Consider the following 27,946-nt stretch of genomic DNA (forward strand, 5'->3'; position numbering starts at 1 on the left):
AGATGCAGCTTTTATTACCATGTATTATTTCTGGTGACTCTTTCCATTTTTCTCTGAATTCTTCATATTCATTAATCTTTATAGCATAGTGATATTGCATTGAATTAATACAACATAATTTGTTTAGCCTTTTTTTCCATTGATTGGTACCTACTTGGATCCAGGTTTTTTCCTACATTTTTTTTGCAATGTGGGATTTTAATATACTAAATGATCGGAGACAAGTCCAAAGGACTCATAATGAAAAATGCTATCCATATCCAGAGAGAGAATTGATGAATTCTGAGTGAAGATTGAAGCATACTTTTAAAAAAGCTTTTAAATTTTTTTTCTTGGAATTTTTGTGTATTTTCATACTGGCTAATATGAAATTTAGAAGGAATTTAGAAGAATCTTCATACTTATAAATAACATCATATTGTTTGCTTTGGGGACAGTGGGAGAGAAGAGGAAATGAAAGAATTCAAAACTCAAAAAGATTTTTAAATGAATGTCAATTTTTTTTGCATCTAAGTGGGAAATATTTAATGAAGTAAATAAAAGTATATTAAAAAAAAAAAAAAACAATAGAGAGGAGCTCTATTCCATTCTAGATCTACTCACTTTCTTGCCTATTTTCCTTCCTTTTCACATTGAAATTTCCAAGATAAAAATCACATATTGATCTTGCTGTGTTTCCTATGACTCTACACTGAGCAAGCTATATTTTTATTGGAAATTATTTTTTTATTTTTTGGGGGGGAGGGTTTATGTACGTGTGTATGTGTATCATGATACTGATAGTTCTACTTTCATTCATCCATATAACTTCATATTAATCTAGTGTTGGTTAGGAAGTAATGTCTATGTAAAGAATAAACCATGGAAGACAAGATAACTGGAGTCCAGGAGGAAACCAAAACCAAGGCTGTGTGTTAAGAGTGTCAGCGAATCAATTTCTTTCTTTTTCTTCTCCACCCTCTTCCTCCCTAGCTGCCGGTTTCCTGACCACTTTTTTCTGCTGTTGCTCCATTCCTTTTATTGTTTTGTTTTTTTTTTTAACCTTCTTCTTAGAAGCAGCTTCTTGTGTGAAGCATCACAATGGGACAAACTGCTACTATGGCCCTAAGTGCCTTTTTCCTGCTAATAGGTAAGTAAAAGATTCCTCAGAACTGGAATTGTAGAAGCAGGCTTCAGATGGAGGGATGGGTCAAACATCTTAGGAGCTTGTTGGATTGAGAAATGGAGCTGAAAACGCATAAATTGATATTGAGTGTGAAAGAAAGATTAGAGACAAAGGTACCTCAGATCTTACCCTCTAGTCATTGTTAAATTTTCAGTGTGAACATTTATACTTTGGAATAAGTCAGAGCTTGATTTATTGTTCTATTGATTATTTAAATCTATGAAGGTGACAGAGAAAATGTTAATAATGCAGATTAAATTTAAATGTTCATTGTGCATATATTTTTGGAACATTAGTTGTTAAACGTTTACCAGCACAATAAGAATAGAAAATAAGTTAAGGGATGGGGTTTCTGGATACTGAGAATTGAAAAAAGGAACAGTGATTAGGGATTTAAGAATCTGTACATAAAAGAATTAACGGCTTTGTACTTTTTGTGTGTCATGGGCATCTTTGGCAGTCTAGAGAGGGAAGAGAATAATAATTTTAATAGCACCTATCCTGTGCCAGGTACTATGCTAATCATTTTTTAAAATTATCTCATTTGATTTTCACAAAAACTCTATAAGATAGGTGCATAATCATTTATATTATACTATTCTATATAACATGTAATTTTTAACATAATGTAATAGTTTATTAAGGTAGCATAATGATTTATGCTCATTTTGTAGTTGATGAAATAAAATCAGATTGAATTGTGACTTCGCCAAAGTTACAAAGCTTGTAAGTATCTGAGACAAAATTTGGATTCAGGTCTCTCTGATTCTACCAGAGCTCTATCTATTGTTCCACCTAGCAGCTAATTGATTGATAGTAAAACCAATGAACTCCTCTGAATTTTTTTAAAACCATAATTGAAGGAAAGGAAATATTAAATTTCAATTAGAGATGAGTGAAAATAAGGATGTGGCTTCCCTGCTCCCCCATCCAAGTTCCCAGATCTTCTGAAGTCTATCCCCTGCCAACTTGGGAGTCTTAACCCTAGGTTAAGTCCCCTTGGGTTAGATTAAAAATACATCAAGGAGTTTCTTTATTGTATCTGATTTTTTTTTTTCAGGAGGAGGAGGAGATATTGAAATAAGATTGACTCTTGTTATCTTATTTCCAGAGGAAGAAGTATGATAGGAATGGAGTAGCTATTTCTCTTTCATCTATAATTTCTTTTTAGAGAGTGAAGAAAAATAGTGAAGTATAAAAGCAAGGAAGAAAGTTATAATTGTTTAATGGAGAAATTAAACAATTGAGTAGAAAGAAGAAATCTATATTGGGTAAAGCAGTAGGACACAGGAAGGACAATCAGTTAACAGTGGGACACTGCTAGAAACCCAAGAGCCAAAAGAAATAAGCTTTGAGAGAAATGAAACTGAGGGAAGAGACAAGTGCAGATTCTAGTGAAGAAGTATATGGGAGGGGTGGAAGGAAATAAATTTCTCTCCAAACTGTCTCCTACCTTTCCTCCCTCCAGGACTGATCCCTTGTCATGGTTTTAATCTGGACACTGAGAATCCAACAGTCTTCCAAGAAGATGGAGCTGGATTTGGGCAGACTGTAGTCCAGTTCAATAAAGGGAGGTAAGGACTTCACTTTCTTCATCTGTAAAATGCATAGCTAGATGATGCAATGGGTGCTGGGCTTGAAATCAATTAGATTCATCTTCATCAGTGAAATGTGGCTCCAGATAATTAGTAGTTGTATGACTCTGGACAAGTTCCTTTATCTTGTTTCCCTCAATTTCCTTATCTGTAAAATGAGCTGGAGAAGGGAATGCCAAACTACTCCATTTTTTTTTTTTTTTTTTGCTAAGATACCTTCAAATGGAGTCATGAAGAGTTGGACATGACTAAAAAAAAATGACTGACCACCGATAAACTAGATAGGGCTAGAATTCAGGACATTTTAAACTTTTCCCATTCCCAATCTCTTTTAACCCAAGAAATTTTTACATGATCCCAGGTATGTAAGTATATAAAATATTTGAATAAATCAAACATTTACTGATAACTAATCATAATTTTGCCACTTCCACATTCAGTGATAAGACCCCATAGGGGTCCCAATATGCAGTTTAAGAAGTTGGAAACTAGTTGGTTTCTATGACTTCTAACCCTATAACTTGGAAATTAAAAAGTCTGGAGAAATCTTTGTCTATGCAATTTCACCCTTTCCTCCATCCCCTATCCTCTCTGATTTCAAATATTTTCTCCATTTCTAATAGTTCAGGAGAAAAGTCACAACCTTCCCTCATTCAGTATCAAGAATTATGCAAGAATTAAAACAAAACTATGTATAGCAATAATTCTTCTCTGCCTGTGAAAGCCTTTTTTATCTCTGTCTTGGATTATGTATCCTTCACTTGCCCTTCCCCATTCTTTCTAGAAAATACTGCTTCCTCTTCTGCTCTCTATCTCCCCCAAGTGGGAGGTTTTTTGCACACCTTGTTCCTTGTGGTATTGGATTCGGGCTTCTCCCCACAGATTGATAGTTGGGGCACCTCTGAAGATAGCAGCACCTAACCAAACAGGGCAACTCTACAACTGTGAATTTAGTACTAAGACCTGTATGGCCATTCCCATTAATGGTGAGTATCCTTGCTATTATTTTCACACCAAAACTCTACATATCAAGGAACCCAACTATCCTGCTCCTCAGTCTCTGCTCTTCCTCACAGACTGAGTTCCCCTTTTATAATTCCCCACCATTAACTCATCAGTTTCCCACCCTTATTGTACCCTATTCCTATCACCATTAAACCCCTCCAAAAAAATACTACACTATAAGATATTTTCCCTTGTACTTTCCAGACTTTATATATTTCTTAGAACTGAGTCATTCAACACTGTAGCTCTTGGCTTAACTATTCAGAAACCCAAATATTTGATAACTCCCTCAAAATATATTTGTATCTCTCCAGTCCCTCAAGAGGCAGTAAACATGTCTTTAGGATTCACTCTGGCTGCTGCAGTAAACCCCTCACAGATTTTGGTAAGTCATCTTATAAAACAGAATAATGGCAGGAAGAAGTGAGGGCTGAACAGAAAAATATCTAGATGTGAAAAAAGTTGATGGAAGAGAATTCCCCTCAAATTCCTTCTGCTCCTCAGGCCTGTGGTCCTATAGTACATCGAACATGTAAGGAGAATGCATACATAAATGGATTATGCTTCATGTTGGATTCAAACCTGCACCAAGAACAAAATTTCCCAACATCCCTACAAGGTAAGTTACAATTAGGGTGCCCAGATTCTTGTGTGGAGGATATGTAATGAGCAGCCACAGGCCTATGAGTCAAACTGATAAGTGTGTGTATGTCATAGGTCCTGGGCTAATGTTGAATCAGTAAATATAGGAGTATTACATCAGGTTCTCATAAATACATCATATTTAATATCTATAACATTAGTGATAGTAGGGCACTTTCCAATATAGGACACATCATTATCCCAAAAGGGATTGTTAGAAATGCAATTAAACACAGTACTAGAGGACATCAGAGAATTCTGGGCCAGGTCAGCATCATCCCAGGTGATCTTTTCTGAGGTACACAGTTTTCTGAATCCCAACCAGAAGAAACATTGATTCATTCACATTTCAATATTTAGTGCCTTCTAGGTATTCATTGTTTCACTAATTATTAAGTGCCTATTGTGTATCACATATAGGCACTGGAAGAGACACAAAGATATTTAAGTCAAAGTCCTTGTTCTCTTAGAGTTTGTGCATGTACAAATCTATCACTTAGCTGAACATACAGAATGTGATTTTATCAGCATAACTAATTCCCAGTTTGGGAAGTCCATCAATGATCTCATCTACAACTAAGAGATGTTTATCATAGGAAGTTATCTGAACACATAGAGATTCAATGATTCTGTCACTTAACTTCATTTATCTTGCAAAACAACAACAACAACAGCAACAACAAAGAAATAAACCAAACGACAAAAAAAAAAAAAAAAAAGAGAGAGAGAAGTTAAACAACTCCCCCAGGTCACACAGATAATAAGCATCAGAGGTAAAACTGAAACCCATGTCTTTAAATCATTTTCTCCATCTACTGTAACTTTATAAATAAAATACAGAATAGACCAGAATAAGAGCACAATAAGAAGGATACAAAAGTGTTCTTTCCCAGAAAGAAATTATTATTTCAAACTGAATGAGAGTGGAAGGAGATAGTGGAAGGAATTGGAAGAACTGTAAGATTTCATGGAAGTCTTGAAGGATAGCCAGTATTTGAATAAAAGGTGATTGTAGTAAATAATGGAAAGCCTTGAATACCAGTCCCAAAAATATGGACTTGGCAGTAAACAGGGAGTTGTTGAAACATTTTGAGCAGAAGAATGACACAGTAAGATCTATACCTTAAGAATAATTAATTTAACAGAGGTGTGAAGGATGAATTGAAAAGTTGCTATTGACAGGTTGATCAATTAGGTGCTGTAGGCTAATAATTCTCAAACTTTTGGGACTCAGGATCCCTTTAAACTCTTAAAAATTATTGGAAACTTTGAAGAGCTTTTGTTTATGTGGATAATATCTGTCAATATTTACTATATTAGAAATTAAAACTGATCAATTTAAAAATATTTATTAATCCATTTTAAAATGAAAACAACAAGCTCATCACATGTTAACATCACATTTTTTATGAAAGTAACTGTATTTTCCACAACAACAAACAAGTGCAAAAGTAGCATTGGCTTTTTTTCCCCTCGCAAATCTCTTCAGCATCTAGCTTAATAAAAGACAACTAGATTCTCAAATCTGCTTCTATAGTCAATCTGTTGCAATATGTTGTTTTGACTGAAGTATACAAAGATAATACATACATAGCAGGTGCTGTGAATGGAACACTGAGCTTGGAATCAGAAAGACCTGATTTCAAATTTGGCTTCAGACACTTAAGCTATGTGATTACAAACAGGCAAACCACTCCAATATCCTTGTTAAGAAAACCCCATAGTTGTAAAGAACTGGACATGATTAAACAACCAAACAATGATAAAATAATATATATGCATACATACAAATATATTTTTATGTATACATATATATTTGGGAAAGGGAGAAATGTTTTAATAGGCAAATAATATTTTATAATTGTTATGAAAGTTGTTTTGCGCTTGCTGATGGAATTTATGATCCCAGGGATCCTCAGACTACATTTTAAGAATGACTAGTATAAGCAAATGATAATGAGAGCCCTCTGCTGGACATATATACCAGTTAGGGTCCCATATACATCAACTGCTTTTTGTAGTAACAAAGAACTAGAAAGATAATAAATGCCCATTAATTGTTGAATGACAAAATAAATTGTGGTATTTGAATGTAATGAAATATGATTGTACTAAAAGTTAAGTTGAATAGGAATAGATTGATGGCTATGGAAATAAATGGGAACAAAACACATTTCAGATATTTTTAGGAAATAGAAGTGATAGGCTTTGATTATTGATAAAAAGTAGGGGGGATGAAGAAGTAGGAAGAATCAAAGATAAACAAAGATTTCAAATATGAAAGATGGGATAAATGGTTTTGGCATTAGCAAAAATTGGGAAATCAGGAAGAGATTAGGAATTGGGGAAAAGATAAAAATTGGGGAAAAGATAAAAAGAGTTTTTTGCTTGTGGAGTCCATGATGCTAGAGATTTCAAGCAGAAGTATCCTATAGGGTGCTAGAAATGCAAGTGTGGAAAAAGTCCTAGGGTCAGATCATAAGGGCTAAGTGGCATAGTAGATAGAGTGCTGAGCCTGGAGTCAGGAAGACTCATCTTCTTGAGTTGAAATCTGGTCTCAAACACTTGCTGCACGTCACTTAGTGCAAGTCACTTAACCCTGTTTGCCTCAGTTTCCTCATCTGTAAAATGGACTGGAGAAGGAAATGGCAAATCACTCCATATCTTTGCCAAAAAATAAAACACAACCCTGGAATGGCCCGTCATGAAGAGTCAGATGTTACTGAATATCAAGAACAGAACATATATTTGAGAGTCATATTATGATAGTCGAAGTCATGGAGATGAATAGGTAGGAGTTCAAAAGGATTGTGACAATTTGTATCAGCTAGATATATGAGCTAAAGTATATGGACTTTATTTGGTAAGCTATAAGGAGCCATTGAAAAGTTTTTGGTAGAGTCATCCAATTAACAAGTATTTATTAAGTGCCCATTGTATGCCGGCTATTATGTTAAATACTGGAAAAGCAGAGAAATACTGTTATTAGATTTATATATGTTATTTAGTAGTTTCATTCATGTCTGACTTCTGATACTATAGAACTTCTTGAACTTGTCCCATTAGCTTATTTTTCTAATATTTTGAAAACTATATTTCAATGTAATTGGTTTTCTGGTGACCTTATATATTTTATTTTGTGCCTTGAAAATCCTTATTCTGGGAAGTTCCTAGACTTCATCAAAATGCCAAAAAAAAGACGTAAAAGGTTAATAACCCTCCTACAGAGGAAATATAGGACTGGAGAAGATAGTAGAGTGATTAATGAAGTGAGAGCACAAAATAACAGCATGAAGGTGCTCTAGTATCTATGAAATGTAAAAAGGCATACCAGAAGGTCCCTATTAGCTCTTCTAGGGAGCATGTATGAGAGAATATGGGCTAGAAGGACACAGGATTATAAAAACAAAAGGCATTGCCCAATGGATAGATGATCAGGGGGATAATAGCAACAAACAGCTCCCAGCAGAAGAATTGTAAACTATTAAGAACCATATGAAACAGTTCCTTACCATTAATAATAAGAGGAAAATTAATTTAAAACTCTCACATCTATCCAAGTTAACCAAAAGTTGCTATGTCAATATTGGAAGGATGTGAAAGACCAAAGCACAAAGGTTTTGCTGATGGAGCTGTGAATTGGTCGGAATGTTCTGGAGAAAAATTTGCAATTATCCTATGAAAGTGACTAAAATGTCCATATCCTTTGATCCAAAGATCCCACTGATGAGCATGTACACCAAATATGTCGATTATGAAAAGAGGGATCCCATAAACACAAGTACTTTTTGTAGTAGTAAAAACCTCAAAACATTGTAGATCTATTATAAAATGGTTAAATAAATTGTGGTACATTCATGTAATAAAAAATTATTCTATTGTAAGACAAGTTGAACATGATGGACAAATAAAAAGAAGTTTGGGAAGCCTTATGTGAATTGATACAAAGTGAAGTAAACAGAGCCAAGGAAACAAAATATAAGTTGACTATAGACATATAAATGAAAAGAACAACAAAATGACTGAAAATAAATGCTGGGAGAGCGATCAAAATTGGCCCCAGTGAAGACAGAAACTTATTTTCTCTGCAGAAATGAGTAACTGGGCATGTAAAATTGCACTTAAAGTCAGACTTTTTCAATATATTAGGTTTATTGAACTAGAGATTTTTTCCCCTACTTTTTTATTCTTTTTTTATAAGACATAGTTCTCTGTGAAGGACAAGGAGAGAGATATCTTGGGAAATGTTTTTGTTGCTCTTAAATTGTTTTTCAGTCATGTTCAACTCTCCATGAGTCTATTTGGGGTTTTCTTGGCAAAGAAAACTAAAGTGATTTGCTATTTACTTTTCCAGCTCATTTTACAGATGAGGAAACTGAGAGAAGGTTAAATGATTTGCCTGGGGTCACACAGCTAGTAAGTGTCTGAAGTCATATTTTAACTCAGAAATATGATTCTTCCTGACTTCAGGCCCAGCACCCTATCCAACAACTAGCAGTTTCACTGGAAAATATAGGTATGTTAAATATAGAATATATCAATAAAAATGTATTTTTTAATTGCTAAAAGCCAAAAAACAATTGCACAAGATGAGAATACATGGATTGGTTACATTCTGCACTAATGAGAAAAAAAATACCCACAGTGAGATTTCAGATTCATTGAACTTTTGAAATACAGTTTATAAACCTGTATTCAGAAAGGAAGAAGACTTGGGGATATAGGTATGCTCAGAGGTAATGAATTCGAATTCTGGGAAATAGAGTAGTTGGGTTCTGTATTGACACTATAGTGATTTCAATGAATGATGTTCTAATATCCCCCCACAAGACTTAATCTTCACTTCCTGAAGAGAGAGCTAAACTATATTGATTTTTCTTTATTTTATGATTATAATAAATAATGTTTCTTCTCCTTGCTTTCTCCCAGAGTGTCCAAAGCTAGCAAATGACATTGTCTTCCTGATTGATGGCTCTGGTAGCATCAATAGAAATCAATTTATACAGATGAAGAATTTTATCAAAACAATAATGGATCAATTCACGGGTACCAAAACACAGGTAAGGGGTGTGGGATAAACTGGAGACACCCAAGTTCTGTTACTAGAAACAAGTAGGAGTGGGAATAAGGAAAGAGTGTTAAATGGTTGGATGAAGAGGAAGAATTGGGGAAACAGGGTGGGGAAGTAAATAGTTTTCAAAAGAAACACAGGATTGGGGGCAACTAGATGGCACAGTAGATAGAGCACCAGCCCTGAAGTCAGGAAGACCTGAGTTCAAATCCAGCCTCAGACACTTAACACTTCCTAGCTGTGTGATCCTGGGCAAGTCACTTAATTCCAATTGCCTCAGCAAAAAAAAAAAAAAAGAGAAAGAGAGAGAGAGAGAGAGAGAGAGAGAGAGAGAGAGAGAGAGAGAGAGAGAGAGAGAGAAAAGAAAAGAAAAGAAAAGAAAAGAAACACATGATTGGAGTAAATAAGGGCTCTGAATGGGATCTCCTTCTCCAGAGTAATTCAAGACATTCTCCCCCACCTCTTGCCAGTTTTCTCTGATGCAGTATTCTGATGACTTCGAGATACATTTCACCTTCGATGATTTCAAGAATGATCCTGTTCCAAAAAAGCTGGTGGATCCGATTAAGCAGTTAAAAGGGTGGACACACACGGCTTCAGGCATTAGAAAAGTAGTGTAAGCTCCTGTACAAGTTGCATAATTGGAATTTGCAATTGGAATAATAAAATTTGAAGAGTTTTCAGTGACATTTGAGAACATATGAGTCCCTACCTCTCATCCCATGTAGAAATCCTTTCTATAGGATCTCTGATAAATAGTCTCCCAATCTTTTTTTTTATATACTTCTGAAGAAACATTCTCAAGGAGGGTTTTATTGTTGGACAGCCAGTTCTATTTGCTAGTCCTTTCTTATGGAAAAACATGCTTTCTTGTAACCTACAGAGACCATTTATACAATGAAAAGAGTACTTACTGATTTTGGATTCAGAGGATTTGGGTTCAAATTTTGCCTTTGACCCTTATTAACTGAGTCATTTAACTCTCCCCTCTTTGCCTCAGTTTCCTCCTCTGAAAAATTAGATAATTGAAATAGATTGTCTCTGAGGTTCCTTCTAGTTCTAAATTTATGATCCTATAATCTTACCTATAATCTTATCCTATAATCCTATATTTTTTCACACAATGGTCCTAATCCAGATTCCCAGATAATAAAGAACTGGTCCAGTAACTTCCTTCTATAACAGGGAAGAGGATTCCTTCTCTTTAGAATAGAGAATAATATCTCTATAGAGTATAACAAGGTTTCAGATTTTTAAAGATTAATTTAAACACTTACTGTTCTTTTTTTCTGAGATATTTTTTATCTATTTTTTTGTACCATTAGGTAGCTGTAGACCTAGTGGAATAGCTCTATCTGAATATTAGTCATGAATATTCCTTAGACTAGGAGATGTCTAGTAAGATCCAGGGGTATCAAATAAGATAACATATGTAAAGCACTTTGCAAATCTTAAAGCAATATTAACATTTTATTATCCTAAAAGTATTCCATATTATTACTTATTGTGTTGCTTTATTATTATCTAGTTAAGGGCCATGGGATTCTGTCCAGAATTTGGTTTTCAACATTTAATTTGGATGAAAGCATCAATAGAATATCAATATAGATTTACACATAACAAAAATTTGGAAGGATAATTAACAGGTAGATGAGAACACATCCATCCAAAATGATTTTGATAGATTGGAACAGTGGGCCAAAACTTATAAGATGAATACCAAATCACAAAATCTCAGAAATGAAAAGGACCTGAAAGGTCAGACTTGAGACATTTCAGGATAGCAATCATCTCTACACTATTTCCAAGGTTATCCAACCTTGGCTTGAAGACTTCCTATTGAAGGAGAACCCAGTCTCCACTGGCATCCAATTCTACTTTTGATTTGTCTACTTGTTAAAAAGTCAAAATTAAAATGGCATCAGGGGTTTCTTTTTTCTAGCTACCATATCACACTGTTGAATCATGTTGTACTTGTGAAAACTTGAAATATTTTTTAGACAAGTCATCTGTCCATACCTTTCATATTTGTGAAGCTGATTTATTTATTTATTATTTTTCCTCAGTTACATTCAAAACAATTTTTTTTATTTGTTTCTAAAATTTTTGAGTTCTAGATTCTCTCCCTTTTCCCCACCCACAATTAAGAAACCACTTGTGAAGTTATGCAAAACATTTCCATAAAAGTCAAGTTGTGAAAAAACAACAGAGATCTCCCATCCTAATGAAAATAAAAACCTCAAGAAAAATTAAGTAAAAAGAGAGAGAAAGAGAAAGAATGCATTCAGACATAATCAGTTTATTCTCTGGGTGTGGATAAAATTTTTCATCATAAGTCCTTCAGAGCAGTTGTGGATGATTATATTACTGAGAATAGCAAAGTCATTCACAGCTGGTTATTCCAGAACATTGCTATTACTTTGTATACAGTACATTTCATTTTGCTTGAGTTTATGGAGAACTTTCTAGGGTTTTTTTCCTCTTGAGAACATTGTGCTCATCATTTCCCATAGAACAATAATATTCCATCTTAAACACATACCACAGTTTATTTATCCATCCCCATTTAATGGTCATCCCCTCAATTTCCACTTTTTTTTGCCCTGAGAAGACAGCTGCTATGAATATTTTTTGTCCATATAGGTAATTTTCCTTTTTCCCCCAAATCTTTTTTGGTATTTCTGCCAAGTTGTTAGGTCAAGGGAGACACATGAATTTATATCCCTTTGGGCACAGATCATATCTTTTGATCATGTATCAACTGGGGCATGGTTCTTTTTTTTTTTTTTTTTTAATAAATTTGATTCCTTCCCTCTATGTTTGAGAAATGAGGCCTTATCAAAGAAACTTGATTCTAAATTCTTTTTACAATTACTATTACTAACTATATTTCTCCCCATTTATTCTCTCCTTTTACCCTGATCCTCCTCAAAAGGACTCCTCCCCCCCAATATGCTCTTTTTACCCTCCCTCTCTTCTCATATCCCACCCTCCTCCTATTTTCCTGCAGAATAAGATATAGAAATCTATCTGTACTCTATTGACTATATATGTCATTTCCTCTTTGAACCAATTCTGATGAGAGTAGCATTCACTTTCTTACCCTCTGGTGAAGCTGATTTTTAAGCCAGGTATGAGATTCCATTTAGCACTATTAAATTTCATTTTATTTTATTCAGCCCCACATTCTAGCTTGTTAAAAGCATTTTTGATCTTAACTCTTGTACTAAATATATTAGTTATCTCATGTAGTTTTGTATCATCAGAAGATTTGCAATAAAATGGAATAGAATAAGCATTTAAGTGCCTATTTTGTGACAGACACTGTGCTAAGAACTTTTCAAATTTTATCTCATTTTTTATTTGTTAAGCATGCTATTATCCAAATTGTTTATAATAAATGTTAGGCAGCACAAGACCCTGCAAAACCAAGCCAAACTGAACCAAACTAAAAAACAAAAACAGAAACAGAAAACCCCTGGGACATTCCACTAGATGGCTCCTTTCATCTTGACATTGAGTTTTTAGTGATTATTAATTGATGACTGACTTCAAAATACCTCAGCTTTAGACAGAAAAAAGAATAAGGTACACAATTCATGGAAAAGTCATGGGGAAAGCTAGATCAAATAGACTGAGGCTCAAATTGCCTATGTGTGGAATAGTAAAAGGAAATACCTGGACCAAATCAGCAACCTGCCTACAAGAAAAGGGCAATTCAAGAATACACAAAATGGGTAGAGGTAAACCTCTTACCTACAGGCACACCTCAAATACAATGGCAAGGGACTGAAGTACTCCAGGTAAGCAAATTTTCCTGATATTTGAGTAAAATCTTTAAATATCATGTTTATTGTGACAGAAATAGTGACATGTAAAAGTGCATCATTTTCCATTCTTTCTAATGAACAATGTATGGAGCCACCACATAATGATGATGAACAGAAATTACTATCTTAGGTGATAGACATTCTTATAAAGAATACTATGATATTAGCTGATGGTTATTTCCTACTTAGACAAACTAAGTCACTGTGAAGTCAAATATCAATCAAAATTTGTAGTACATGGAAAAAGATTGTGTCAATCCAGAAAAATTCAGTGAAGCATAAAGTCCAAGTGGTTGACAAGTCCCTGACAATCAATATCAAGAAGACTTTCTGGCTTTTCACTTGCTAACTAGCTAGAACAGTTAAAAATTACCTGCTCAGCTTTCTCATTTGTCAGAAAAGGTTTCTTTGGGTTTATGAGGAATCTAAACTGTACAACGGCTTGAAATCCAAATGTGGCCTTTTTCTCATTATTATTGCTCTCTTAGGAATAAAAGTTCGGTCCCACACTTGGGCTCAAAAATCAATTGCAAAAGAGTAAGATGGGGAGCCAGGACTAGCAATACTTGGTATGAATAAAATCTGAGGAAGTTCTAGTGATTCATATAGTTCATAATAATTTTGGGCAATATGAGTCAACTATGTAATGCTGCTGATGTGATCTTGAGCAATGTTAATAGGATTATAGAAAGCAGTTTGAGTTCTATTGAATTTTACCTAGTCAAATACATCTAAATATATTATTGGCTTCTGCTCTTTTTATTTTAATCAAAATTTTGATAAATATTCATAAGAGGATGGTCAGGATTTCAAGGTGTTTGGAAACAAAATACTATGAAGAATGGACAGGAATGTGCTAAAGTCAGTTCCTACCAGCTCCAATTGTTAGATTTTCAGTGTAAATTTTAACCCCTCAGAAATGAGCAAGAGCTACAAATCAGGGCTTAATTTATTATTTTGTTGATTTTCTAGACATAAGATAGCAATAAGGAAAATATTAACAATGAAGATCAATTAATAATGTGTATGTACATATTTTTCCTCCAGAAATTATGTTGTTAAACATTTACTAGCACTGGAGATATTTAGTTTAAAGTATAAATGACTTTGCAAAGATGATAGAGAAAAAAGGACCTAATAAAGATTTTCAGTTATTCAAATTATTGTCAAATGAATGAAAGATTCTCCCTTTTCATTCAGAAGTATTTTTCCTTTTTATGCTTGTGACTATGCTTAATCCCTAAAATATGTTGGTACTATTCCCTCTAGGGAGAGAAGACATGAACAGCAACAATTAGCATTTACATAGCACTTTTGGATTTATAAAGCGCTTTATATATGATATCTCATATGTATCTTCCCTACAAGCTATTGAGATATGTGCTATTTTTAATCTTCATTTTACAAAACAGGAAATTGAAATTAAAAGAGTCAGTGACTGGACAAAATGATATAACTAGTTTTTGAGGCAAGATTCAAATTCAGATTTTCTTGATTTCAAGTCCAAGTCTCTTAACAACTATACATACTAGGTTGTTAGAGGCTGTGAACCCAAGATAAGCATGAATGACTCTACCCAAGTCCAGTAAATATTTAAGCCAGCTCCGTACTACCTGGGTCCAGTAAATATTTAAGTCCTCCAGCCCAATTCTTGAGAGAATACAACATAGGAGAAATCAACGATAATCAAGTAAGACTTTGAGAATCTTGCTATTCCTGGTCTGAAGTATATTCTTCCTGTGTTCCCTGATGTTATGTGAGCCCTGGCTGCTGTCCTCAAGGTTTTGCTGCTAAATAACTCTTTCATCTTTTCTTTTAGCACTTCCCCAGTAGGTAGGTATACTCTTAGTTTCCAGGGTTTTGTTTTGTTTTGGAGTGTTATGCTATTTCATACATATATAAAGTATTGATTAACTCATTGTCTATGGTGCCTTTAACCAAAATGATACAATTTATTTTTCAGATTATGGCTTTTGTACCTTTTTGAGTTAAGCTGATGCATAATAGATTTTTTTTTCTTCAAACCCTTATTTTAATTCATTTTGGATCTTTATATTTCAAGTGTGTTTCATTTAAACAATCTAATGTTTGGTGCTGCTTTCCAATTTATTCTGCTATTCTTTTTCATTTTGGGGGTGAGATCATATCATCCAAACTTATTATTATAATCATTAATTGTATTTTTCCTTCCATTCTATTCCTTTATATTTTTTTCTCTTTTCCTTTTTCCTCACTCTCTACAAAGAATAAGAATGAGTTAAATGAGTAATGTGCACAGTGATCTATGCTTGATGCAATCTGCTTCTGCTTCCCTATCCCTTTTCTCTTCTCCTTGTCCAGACATTAATCATAGGCTCTTATTCTTCCTTCCTTACCTTTTAACCCTATTCACAACGTATTCTTCAAGATTTTAGTTTATTTTGATTGTGAATTTTCCTCCCTGAATCTGCTTTCCTTCTTATTCCCTACTCTCTTCTTTCATTCCTCCCCATTTCCCTGTTTAATGTATTCAGCTGAATAATTCAACTCAGTGAATATATTTTATTCCAAACTGTATGTGTGTGTGCACATACACACGTGTGTACATGCCTGTGAATGCTCTAATTTCTTTTGATGGGTTCTGATGAATGTGAGGTTTCCCTACTTCTTTCTCTCTGTATGTATACTCTTCTACTTATACAGACAGATTGTATGGATGGTAAATTTCTATCCTCTTTCTGCATTTTTCTTTACTTCCTTTCCCTCCTCCCTTTTCTTTCTTCTTCTTAATATAGCTATCTTTCAAGATTTTTAAAAATATCATACCTGAGCTCTTTTGTGGTCATGAGTCTTACATAATTTAATGGTTCTTTGATTTTTTTTTCTCCTTGAACTGTTTTTCAGATGTTTTTTATATTTTGCATCTTATATTTTTCTATTTTTTTCAGCCTTTTAACTTTGTTTTAGTATTTTTGACTGCCTCAAAAAGTCATTAATTTCCTTTCTAGTTTTCAGGGAGTCTGTTACTTAGGTAATGTTTTGTACTTCTTGTAGCACAATGCTTTTCCCAAGTCTTCCCTCTAGTGTTCTTAATTCTTTCCCAAGTCCTTCCTCACAAAACTTCATTTTATTAATAATATGATTTTAAAATATCTTTTACCTCATTTTTTCCAGGAATTCTAGTTGAGGTTGTGCACGGGTTGTATATTTCTTTGAAATTTTGTTTGTAAATATTGTATATTTATTCTCATCTTCTGAGTTTGTGTTTTGGGAGTCTCTGATTTCATAACCTATCTTTATCATGGATTTGTTTTATTGCTGTTTATTCTTTATTCTAGCCTTTACACTTCTGAAGGGAATCTTGAGATCTTGTTTGCTTCTAATCTTTATTTTCTGAAGCCTTGCTACTTTCTTGGATTATTGAGTCCTAGGTTCTCAGGATTTCTTGATTAGCTAAGACTAGGGAAGTACAGATTTCATTGTGTCATAAATTATCGAGGGTAAAATTTGATTTCTACCTTTTTGATCTGAACTTATAAATTTCTAATGCAAGTTTAGGTCTACGTGACATAATCGCAGACTTGCTCCTGGTTGAGACTCCAGTAACCTGATATCAGCATATTTTAGGTCTGCATTGGGACAGAGGTTGAAGAATGTAGGGGTGGTGCTCTTACAGAAAATCTCATGTAATCTAAATAGATACTTTCTAAAAGTTATCCTTTTGACATCTTGAAGAATTTTACACTTTAATATAGTTTTGAAGTGTAACCATTACATAGGTAAGAGAGCTTAGTTTTTAGTTCCTCATATTGAGTTCTATTAATCCTTCATATTTAAATCATGTTTTTGTTTTTATACTTTTGAGAAGTTTTCTTTTAAATTCTTTAAAATATAAAGGCCAGATTATTGTAATCTATATTTTCTTCAACCACCATAATTTTAAGGCTTTTGGTTTTTATCTGTTCTCCAAATCCATTACTTCCAACTATTTTACATTACAATCTTTTTTCCAGCTCAATTATTTTCTGATCATGGAGTGTCATAGATAGATAGATAAATAGATATAGATATAGAGATAGAGATATATATCTTAGCATTCTGCTTCCACTATATCAGTTCTGATCTAATCTGCTTCCATTTTCTTGATACTTTTTCTATGTTGATTTCAAAATTATAGATTTTCACCATCACTTCCTCCTAAGATGTAATTATATATTTCAGAAAGCTCCATACACAATAGTGGATGCTATTTCAATATATGTTTCTTTCGACATTTTGGTCTCTGCCTCTTATTCCAAAACACATTTTCATTTTGTGAGAGCCCTCTTTTAATTTGCTTGTTCATTTTAAATTTTCACGTGAGGACTTCTGAGAATTTAATTTCTTTTCAACATTACTATTTGTGGAGATTACAAGAAGGTATACTCCTTTACAACTATCTTCACTGATATCTTCCTGATATTCTTTTCAAACATCTCCCCTTCACTTAGGCCAAAATGACTAATTTTTTGTTTGTTTGTTTGGTATATTTTCTAAGTATTTCTGGTGTTTGGCACAGTGTCTTTTAAAATTAAAGAAGCACTTCATAAGTGATAGTTAGATTGGAACACTGACAAATGGGCCTGATTATTAAGAATAACCTATCTTACTTTAGGCATCAAGCCCTTCCTTTATGTATGCCCTCTCTCAGAACTGATTGTAAATCAATTCTATACTATACTCATCTTCTCTTCTCCCTTTCTCCAAACTAGACACACTTCAGCTCATGATTCATCATGTCCCTAACTCTTTGTATTAACTAAGCTGCTGGGGTATCCCTCTCAAAGTATATCACAACTTGGTTTAGTGGAAACTGAAAATTGTCCTTTTTTTTCTTGGACAGACGAGAATTATTTCAAGAATGGAATGGAGCTCGAAAAGATGCCAATAAGATCCTCATTGTCATCACAGATGGTCAGATACAGGGAGATAGTTTGAATTACAGAAATGTCATCCCAGAGGCAGAGAAAGAAGGAATCATCCGATATGCAATTGGGGTATGGAACAAGAAGAATTATCACTGACACTTTCTTAAGCAGGATGTCTATTATTCTTGCTTTTCCTCCCTTGTAGTTTCTCTTTTAGGAAATAAATATACCCCTTGCAACTGCTTCTGTCCACCATCATTAATGTTGTCTTCTAACAGAATTGAAATTCAGGGCCCTCAGAAATTTCCAAAGGTAAGAACTTGCTCCCCTACTGACCCTGATTATGTTGCTGTCCCTTGGTGCCCCAGGTAGGGTTTGCCTTTAGAAATCCATCTGCCTATCAAGAACTCCAGACCATCGCCTCTAACCCACCGCAGGAGCACGTCTTTCAAGTGGACAACTTTGATGCACTGAAGAACATCCAAAACCAATTGCAAGAGAAGATTTTTGCCATTGAAGGTGAGATGAGATTACCAGTGCCTAAGACCAGGTCTAGCATCTTTCATCCTCACACAGCCACATTTTCTTCCACTCACTAAATTTCTGGCTTTGTAGCACAAACTAATTCTAAGCAATCAATTCTATATCTTGCTCCTCAGATCTTAGTCTCCTTCTTGTTAAACAAAACATAGATCTTTTGATTCTTAGCCTTTCAATCTTTTCTAGAGTTCATTCTTCTGAAATCTGACTAGATCCTTGTCCTTTAATATTCCTTATGCAGCTTTCTCTACTTCCTCTAAATCTGGACATTTTTTCTCCCACAGGTACCCAAACAGGAAGTAACAGTTCTTTTGAATATGAGGTGTCTCAGGAGGGCTTCAGTGCTGTGTTCACCTCTGTGAGTGGATTTTTCACAAGACCAGGGTGGTGAAGAAATGGGGTAGAAGTAGTATAAACTGGGATAAGGTACAGAGAGAAGGCAGGAGAGTTGGTAGGATGGGCAGATTGAGTACCTCATCAGTTCTTTCTATGGCAGAGGGAAATGGGGTGTGAACACAATTCTGCTAAATACTAAGGATTTCACAAATTATCTCTTTTTCTCTAGTTCTAAAACCTTTTCCTTCTAGGATGGACCTCTCCTGGGTGCAGTGGGGAGCTTTGACTGGTCTGGTGGAGCCTTTTTATATGATCAAATTGATAAACCTACATTCATCAATACATCCCTGGTGAACTTAGGCATGAATGATGCTTATTTGGGTAAGTTTGGGAACATGAGAATTGAAGAAAAATCTTTCCTAATTTTAAGTGGGATCCACAAGAGAAAATACACTCCCTATTTTGTGGGTTTATCTTTTCAGGTTATTCTATTGATGTTATTGTTCAAAGAAGGACGCAGAGTCTGGTTATGGGAGCACCTCGATATCAACACATAGGGATGGTGGCAATGTTCAAAAAGAGCTTTAATACTTGGGAGAAGACAGATGAGGTCATAGGGAAACAGGTGAGTGATGTGAATGTTGGATCTAGTGTTAGTGCAAAGAGAGGGCAGAGAGAAAGAATAATAGAATGTTACAGCTTCCTGCTTTTACTCCTACTATCTGAAGTTATGGAGTTCTTTCCCACAGATACAGCCTCAGGAATATAGCCAAACTGTCACCTTTATGGCAACTTCTTTAGTAATTTCCATTTACAAATTTCCCATTCAAGTTAACTGAAGAATAACAAAAGTGAACATAGAAATCAAGATTGATAAGGGCATACACTACACACAAAAACAATTACAGGTATACAGGATAGATAAAAAAGAATACTTTGTGCAACTTAGAAGATGAGACTTTCTTCATGATATGCAAACCTGAAAGAACCAGATTTCGATTCAGCACTGCTTAGAACAATCAGGAAGGCAAGCTAGTTCATCTGTGTAAGGAGAAGAGTGGCAAGTGCTGCCAATAGTTTTAAGAGGAGTACTGAATTCATTGTAGACAGCCCTAAACACTAAAAGCATGTGTGCTTCTGGGCTGGTTTTTAGGTTGTCCCACTCCATTACCCTGACCTAGTTTTATGAGTTGGTTGAAATAAGAAAGAACAAGACAACAAAGTTTGACCCAATCATGGTAGAGCAGGGAAGCTGGAGTGGAGGTGGGAAAAGTTTTCTCCACTTGTCTTTTTTGTGCTGTGATGTTTCCCTAGATCAGGTTATGCTGCAAGCTACCTGAGTTCAGAGGCAGAAGCAATACCAAAGGGCTGGTTGATGGTGATTCTTCTGTGGAAAGGTCAGCCCCAGCTAGCTCCTCAATAGGATCTTCTAAACTCTTTGCTCTGCTTTTAACTTCCCTAAGTCAGATGACACAGGAGCCTGACATTTCCTGAGTGCACTCCATTCCCTGCCATGGTCCTTAGAAATAAAACAGAAAATAAGGGAAGGAAGGAAGGAACTTTGAAACTCATCCAGTGCTCTCCACATGATCCAAAGACAATGTTATGAACCCTGTAACAGGGCATATTAAAGTCCCTGAGAAGACTGACAAGTGATTTAATATTTATCTTCCTCAGATTGGTTCCTATTTTGGAGCAACCCTGTGTGCAGTAGATGTGAACAATGATGCCAATACTGACCTGATCCTTATTGGGGCTCCTTATTACTATGAACGGAACCAGGGAGGCCAAGTGTCTATCTGCTCCTTGCCTCAGAGAGTAAGTAAATTGTTGGGAGACAGGGAATCTGGGTCCTGAGTAGATATAATAATTGAAGTGAATGACTGGAAGGGTGGGCCAAGATTTAGTGTGTCACAATTTTCATTTTTCAGAGGGCTAAATTGAGATGTGAAGTTATTCTTCGAGGACAACCAGGACACCTATTAAGTCGTTTTGGGGCAGCTCTGGCTGTGTTAGGGGACGTGAATGGAGATAAGATGATAGATGTGGCTGTGGGGGCACCAGGAGAGGAAGAGAATCGAGGAGCTATCTACTTGTTTCATGGAATGGCTGGATCTAGCATCAATTCTTCCTATAGCCAGGTGAATCTATTAAACCTAACTCGTTATCCTTTGAATATCTCCTTTTTTCTTGATTTTTCTCAAGATTCTTTTACCTTATTCTCTTTGTGATTAAAAGGTTTCCTCCCAAATCATATGAGTATTATAATTATATCAATTCATATATAAATAGAATCACACCCATTTGATTTAACAAGCATTTTTCCTATAACCCCCTTTTTTTGAAATAGGGACCTAAAGGTTTTTTTTAAAAAACAGTCTTTGCAACCAAGTATCAAAGTTATCATGAGTTGGGCATCAGTGACATATTTGGACATTAGTTAACAGAGTCTTGGAATAGAAATGGACCTCTGAGACTGTCATAAAGCTCATAATTTATCAAGAATCCATTCTTCAATTGGTCCTAAAGTAGTGGCAGGGTTTTATTTTTCTTATATAGTTGGAGATGACTATGCTATGCCATACTTATCAAATTTTCAGATAACGCTAAGCTGAGAAGGAAAGATTCAATGATAGAATCAAGATTAAAATATTGACAGACTAAAATGGTTCAAAGGTTATAAGATTAAAAAGATAAAAAAAATGAATTCCTATATTTGAATTTTAAAAATCAACTCTAAGAGTGAAGAATGGAGAAATATATATATTAAATCAATAAACAAGCATTTATCAAGTGCTTAATTCTGCCGGGAACTAGAGATACAAAAATAAAAATGAAATAGTCCCTGCTTTCAAGAGGTGTGTATATTCTAACAGAGAGAATAATATGTATATTTCTAAGTTTATGTGCAAAGTAGATAACAATGTGATTTCAAGGGAGAGACACTAATAGCCAGGCAGGGTGAAAATCTTCATGTAGGAAATGGTATTTGAATTGAACTTTATAGGGAATCGAGGATTATCAGAGAGGAAGATGAAGAGAGATGAGGAGGCCTTATTCTAAGATAGACTTAGCAAAGGTCTGGAGACAGGTGACTGAAACCTCAAGTCTATGAAGAGAGGTGTATAAGGTCAGTATAGGTTCAAAATTTGCATTCAGCAGGCATAGACTTAAAAAGGGGTAAGTACAAGTTTATTACTGCCCAGAACCTTAATTCAAACAAGACATAAGACAAAAGGAAACTTATGACATAAAAACAAAATACAATCAATAAACACTGTGGTCACTATAACAATAAAGACAATATAAGAAAGAAACAAACAAACAGCATACACCATCACTACTCCAGAGAACCACCAACACCTGAGTTGTTTGGGGAATTCCCCCAAATCAGCTATCCAGTGTCCTGAAATGGGAAGGTCCCAGGCAAGGCATCCCTTCCTGGGTGACATTCCAAAGTTTCTCTCCTATTATGGGGTTTAAATAGCCTGAGAACAAAGAAAGGCACTATGCCATGTGTTTATATATATATATCCCTTTAGACAGAGCAATCTTCCAGATATGGGGCTCTTTTGTCTCAAGGGTTCTGCCAAGGAGACTAGTTTATCCATTCCTCTAGGTTGACTGTTTTTACTCAGGGAATTGGACAGATTTCCAGAGCAAAACATGTCAGCTAAAAAGGAAAGTTTTTAATCAATGCACATGGAGAGTAACTTTCCCTTCCTGTGTCTCCCAGCATTATATCAGATAACTGCAAATGTGTTCTTATGCTCTCAGCAAAGAGATAAACCAAGCACATGGCCAAGACTCACTAGGATTCCTTACAAGGTGATATATGGAAAGGAGTCAAAAACCAGATTGTGAAGAACTTTAATGCCAAACAGAAAAGTTTGTATTGATATTAAAAAGTCATTGGACCTTCTTGAGCTATGGAATAACCTGGTTAGACTTGTGCTTTAGGAATATCATTTTGGTAGCTATGTAGAGCAGTAGTGTCCAGGTCACATAGAAATGGGGCCCACTAAGTCCCCAGGATCCTCACAAGGATCCTCAGAAGCTACATATTGACTTAGAAAACCATGTATTAACATTATCTAAATTGTATTTTATTTTTTATGATAAACATTTCCCATTGACATTTTAATCCATCCCATACCATACAAGAGTGTTTACTGCCTGATAAAATGCAGTCAGTAGACTGTGTATTTGACACTGATGGCATAGCAGATGGATGGTACAGGACAGAGGGGATAAATATGTGACTCAGAATTCTAGTCATATGAGTGGAGAGAATGGATAGGAGATGTTGAAAGAATCCTACATGAAAAAAAATTAGAAGTTTAATGACATGTTCCATATAAGTCAACAATATTCAATGGGAGACATATGAACAATCTTATTTTGATAATTCTAGGGATATGTATCTTTTCAGTGTAAACTGTCTCCACCTGTAGAGATTATAACACATCCATGTCTTCTCATCTAGGTAATTTTTATTCAGCATCTTTCTATGCATGTGTCATAGAGGATCTATCCCCCATGAACCAGAGACCTTCTCAATATTCTTCTCTTAGTATTTTGCACAAATCAGTACAATACAAGTTACATTGTCCCTCACTCTAAGTACACATTCAATAGATAAACATTTATTGAGCATGTATTATGTACCAGGTACTGTACTACAAGGCTCATATTCTTTTCCAGTCATACATATCCTTGATATCATCATTCTTTAGTTATCAATAGTAGTAACTTGCACCCAATTTATATATACCATGTGTTTTTCCATTGCTTTTGAGGCCACTTGTAGTTTCAGTTCTTCAAAACTGATAGCAAGGCCCTACCATTCAAAGCTCCATAGCTTTATATGCTATTTAAAATATGAATTTTTTAAAAATAAAGCACTCTATAGTGCTTCCCAAATTTGATCTAATTGAGTCTAAGGAACACTATTTAGAAAATGACTCCTAATCTCTCAGAGTTACTCCTAGAACTCAAGGGAGTTCTGGGGTCCCAATCTGCCAATCCTATGGAAGTTGGGGAAGTGAGTTTAAAATCTCAGTTACATGAGAGGGCCTTAACTAAGATAAATATCAAACCCCTTACATTTGCAGGAACTTGCTGGAGAGATTTTCTACTTGGAACAATAATTAATAGATGCCCTAGTTTTCAGGAGACATTAAAGAAAAAATTAACTATTTTCTCTCTCTTTTGTTCTAAGCTGTAATTGTATAGTCAGTTTTCCAGTGTGTTTTCCTTATGAGTCAGACTACATTCTTTGTGATAACTTTTCCTTGTCAGAATGCTTGAATTCATGAATGAAACCAATCTTTCTTTTATTAGTGTTTTCATTATGGGTATTGAGACTAAAAGCTATATGGATTTTTATAACCCTAAAACATTAGTGCCTAACAATTTACCTAGAACACAATATAAATGTTCATAAATGTATATATACATATGTGTACATAAACATGTATATATGTTATATATACACACAAACATATATTTATATGTATATACTTTTAATTTATATTTTCACCAAATATATATTAAAACATTTTTAAAGCATTTTTTAAAAATTTTGAGTTCCAAATTCTCTCTCTCTTTCCATCCACCCCTCTGAAGCAATAAGGAATCAGATAAAAAAAATCATGAAAAACATTTCTATATTAATTATTTTATACGAAAAGATTCAAATAAAAAAAGGAATGAAAGAAAGTGAAAAACAGTGTGCTTCAGTCTGTATTCAAATAGTATCAATTCTTTCTCTGGAGGCAGATAGTATAGGTCATTATAAGTCCTTTGGGATTGTCTTGGATCATTGTATCACTGAGAGTAGCTAAATTATTCACAGTTCTTCATTGTACAATATTTCTGTTACTGTGTGCAATACTCTCGTGGTTCTGCTCACTTCACTTTGCATCAGCTCATGTAAATCTTTCCAGGTTTTTCTAAAACCACTTACTCCCTTTTTTGGGAACCCTACATATTTTTGAGGGCTTTTATGAGTTTGTTTTCCTTTAAAAATTAACCTACTTGCCCTAGTGAATGAAGAATTAGAAACTCCATTTGAATAGTTCTTGAAGTGGCAATGACCCATTGGGGGAAATTTCTGATGCTGTTTAGAAGAGATCCAGAGTAAATATCCCTGTACCTTAGAGGTCCATTTTTGCTACAGACCCTTGTGAAATTATGGTTTTTTTCTACGTAGAAGGGGACATCTAGAGACTTTATTTGGGTCCCAGTTTGATGTCCTATATGCTGATGGATTTACTGATGGTTTTTCACTCTGGACAGTTTGACTTCTCACCTAAGGATAAGAAGTGACTTCTAGGCAACCTTCCTCAGGGCCCTAATCCCTGTGAGTAGAGTTCCAATGTATTCTGAAAGCTCAGAAAAATCAGACTTTCCCTCTAATGAGGGAGACTTGGTTTTCTTTTACTTTTTTAAAGTTAGCTCAGAATTAAATCTGACCTGTACTATGGATCCGAACCTTGCTGCTGACATAGTACCTAATTGAGCCCAGAGCAGAAGTGTTTTTTTCCAGGAAAGGGAGAAGGTGAAAACCTGTGTGCTTGAAAGTAAATGAATTAGTGTTGCTTCACAAAATCCAAAACAAATTGGTAAGCTTTCTCACCTAAATAGACAGAGGATAACTTCCAGTTGACTTCAAGTTCCTCATCTTTAATATTGATAGAACTCTATATATTCTGAGAAAGCCATAAGAACCAGATTTTCCTTCTAAGAAGATTGATTTTTATTTCCTTTTTTCCCCATTTTTTCCTATTTTCCTTTGTTGTTTTTGTTTTGGGGAAGGCTTTTTGCAAGGAATGTAACATGAGAACTTAGTATAATTATGTTTACATGTCAAATTGTCCATGTTCTTGGAAGAATGAGAGAATGTATGTTTATAAGCTACATTACAGTGACTTTTCTTAAATACTTTAATAGAAGACAATGGAGATGGCATTCCAAAAAGAAATTACTAAACCTCCCTATACCATCAGAGAACTCTCCAAGAATTGGGATTGTAGACTTTTTGTCAAACACGCTTCAGTAGTTTTGCAGATAGTAGCAAATAAACTGGAGAGAGTATAAGGGTAAGGATCTACCTTACCCCACAGAAGACCTAGAATTCTCCATTGAAACCATCAGTCTATTATCCTCATCCTCAATTAAAGTAATAAGATACTCTATACTTGAATACTTTAAAGAGGGGAATTCCCCTTTCAGTTACAAACCAATCAATCAAAATATAAACTTAGATGTAAACAATCCAATTGATCAAGTTATAGATGTATGAAGCATTTTGAGGACTGGATGAAATGAGATGATTCAACATAGGAAATGTTTGAGGTCTGTTTGAAGAAACTCAATTATGCCCTATAGGGCTTAAATAAAAGCAACAAGCCAGTTTGGAAGCAGAGATTCCAGTGGCATACTGATCAAGGCATGGAACAATTCCTGTTAAGCTCTTGAGAAGGAATGGCTTGTCTCTTCCCACCCTTCAATCAAATTCTGAAACTTTGAACTGTGAACTTTGAAAGATTAGAAAATCTAGACTTCAATTCTTAGCAGTGTCCTTAGAATATCAATTCCTGGGAGCAGGGTCTGCATCAAAAGTTGAGGACAAATTAAACATATCAAGGAAAGGCAGCTTATAATTCTACAAGGATCCCAGCAGAGATCTAAAGAAAATTTCCTAAGAACCCCACAAAGGGAGAAAAGGACTTCTATCAACCAAAAGTTATGAGTTACCTCTTTGTCATAGCTGCTTTCTTTCCTTCTATGTGTGTTTGTACTAAATATATCCCAAAATTGGAGGGGTGGGGGTGATTCTCATTATACCTTTTTAGTAAATATCCCAAACTGAAAACTAATTAAATCTAGCTAACAAATTGATATCAATTGGATAATCACTGAGGAATATACTCATAAGGGTTCACGATGCAGCAGGAAACCATTACTTATCTCTTAAGCCTATCAACAGAAATCTGAAGGAAAAAGTAGTAATGGCCCTCTAGACCCTAGTTTCTTAAACTGTAGGTTGCAACTCCATATGGGGTCTCATAACTGGGTCGTGAAATTATGATTTAGTATCAGTAAGTGCTTGATTTGAATGCCTATTTTATTTACCTATATACAAAGGGTTACATAAAAATTTATTGGGCAAAAAGGGATCACAAATAGAAAACAGTCTAAAGCCTTATTCTCTAGAACTAATCTGTCAGCATAAGTGAGTAATAGGAAAATAAGTCTATGTACATCTTGAAATGTTCTTAGGATGATCTGGCTTAGTTACATTTCATATAATAAAATCTTTCTTCTCAGTATCAGGTTCATTTTCTTCCTCAAATGTATTTTGCATTTTTGAGGTCAAACTACTTGTAATCTTCTATCACCCTTCTACCTAACATTCTGCAAATGAACTGGCACTCTAAACCAATATAGGCTTTGGCTGACATAAATCTCTATTTAGCAACAAGATTTTTTAAAAGTTTTGCTTGAGATTTTTACTGAACTCTTTGTCTCTTCATTGTAGTGATTATTTTTCATTGGTTGAATGGTGTCAGTATCATTATTTTTGACCTTTTTCATTTTTCGGGGTGGATTCCTCATATAAATAGGTTGGAGATGGAGCTTCTATAACTGCATATAATATCTTCTCATCTTTATCCTATCTTTTAGCATCAATTTGACCTTTGCTTTAACTAGTTGATAATAATCTGATTATACAAATATAGCTATGTGCTAAGGTCATGAAGTATTCTAGGATCCTCTGGTTTTTTCATGGAAAATTCTGAGAAAGAGACAGAGTGGAAGGAGAAGGAAGTGGAATTTACCCTCCACCTTAAGAATATGTGGGGAGATGC

The 27,946-nt window shown here is 34.7% G+C and overlaps 1 protein-coding gene across 4 annotated transcripts in view; it reads left to right on the forward strand.

The window, feature by feature from the left end:
* The first annotated feature begins 1,020 nt into the window (after positions 1-1,020).
* ITGAM (integrin subunit alpha M) overlaps positions 1,021-27,946 on the forward strand; it is a 49,852-nt gene continuing 22,926 nt past the window's right edge. For 2 of the 4 annotated variants that reach the window (XM_031937348.1, XM_031937355.1), the window contains exons 1-14: positions 1,021-1,129; positions 2,634-2,739; positions 3,643-3,746; positions 4,080-4,150; positions 4,270-4,384; positions 9,337-9,467; positions 9,949-10,094; positions 18,170-18,323; positions 18,563-18,713; positions 19,019-19,092; positions 19,322-19,451; positions 19,553-19,695; positions 20,748-20,888; positions 21,002-21,211. In XM_031937348.1, the coding sequence (XP_031793208.1) occupies positions 1,081-1,129; positions 2,634-2,739; positions 3,643-3,746; positions 4,080-4,150; positions 4,270-4,384; positions 9,337-9,467; positions 9,949-10,094; positions 18,170-18,323; positions 18,563-18,713; positions 19,019-19,092; positions 19,322-19,451; positions 19,553-19,695; positions 20,748-20,888; positions 21,002-21,211 (1,725 nt within the window). In that variant the 5' untranslated portion in view covers positions 1,021-1,080. Of the gene's footprint in view, positions 1,130-1,839; positions 1,892-2,633; positions 2,740-3,544; positions 3,747-4,079; positions 4,151-4,269; positions 4,385-9,336; positions 9,468-9,948; positions 10,095-18,169; positions 18,324-18,562; positions 18,714-19,018; positions 19,093-19,321; positions 19,452-19,552; positions 19,696-20,747; positions 20,889-21,001; positions 21,212-27,946 lie in introns of those variants that run through there. The other 2 variants (XM_031937362.1, XM_031937367.1) reach the window with 2 other exon arrangements.

Source organism: Sarcophilus harrisii, chromosome 1 (genome assembly GCF_902635505.1).
Source record: "Sarcophilus harrisii chromosome 1, mSarHar1.11, whole genome shotgun sequence".
Lineage (NCBI taxonomy): Eukaryota > Metazoa > Chordata > Mammalia > Dasyuromorphia > Dasyuridae > Sarcophilus > Sarcophilus harrisii.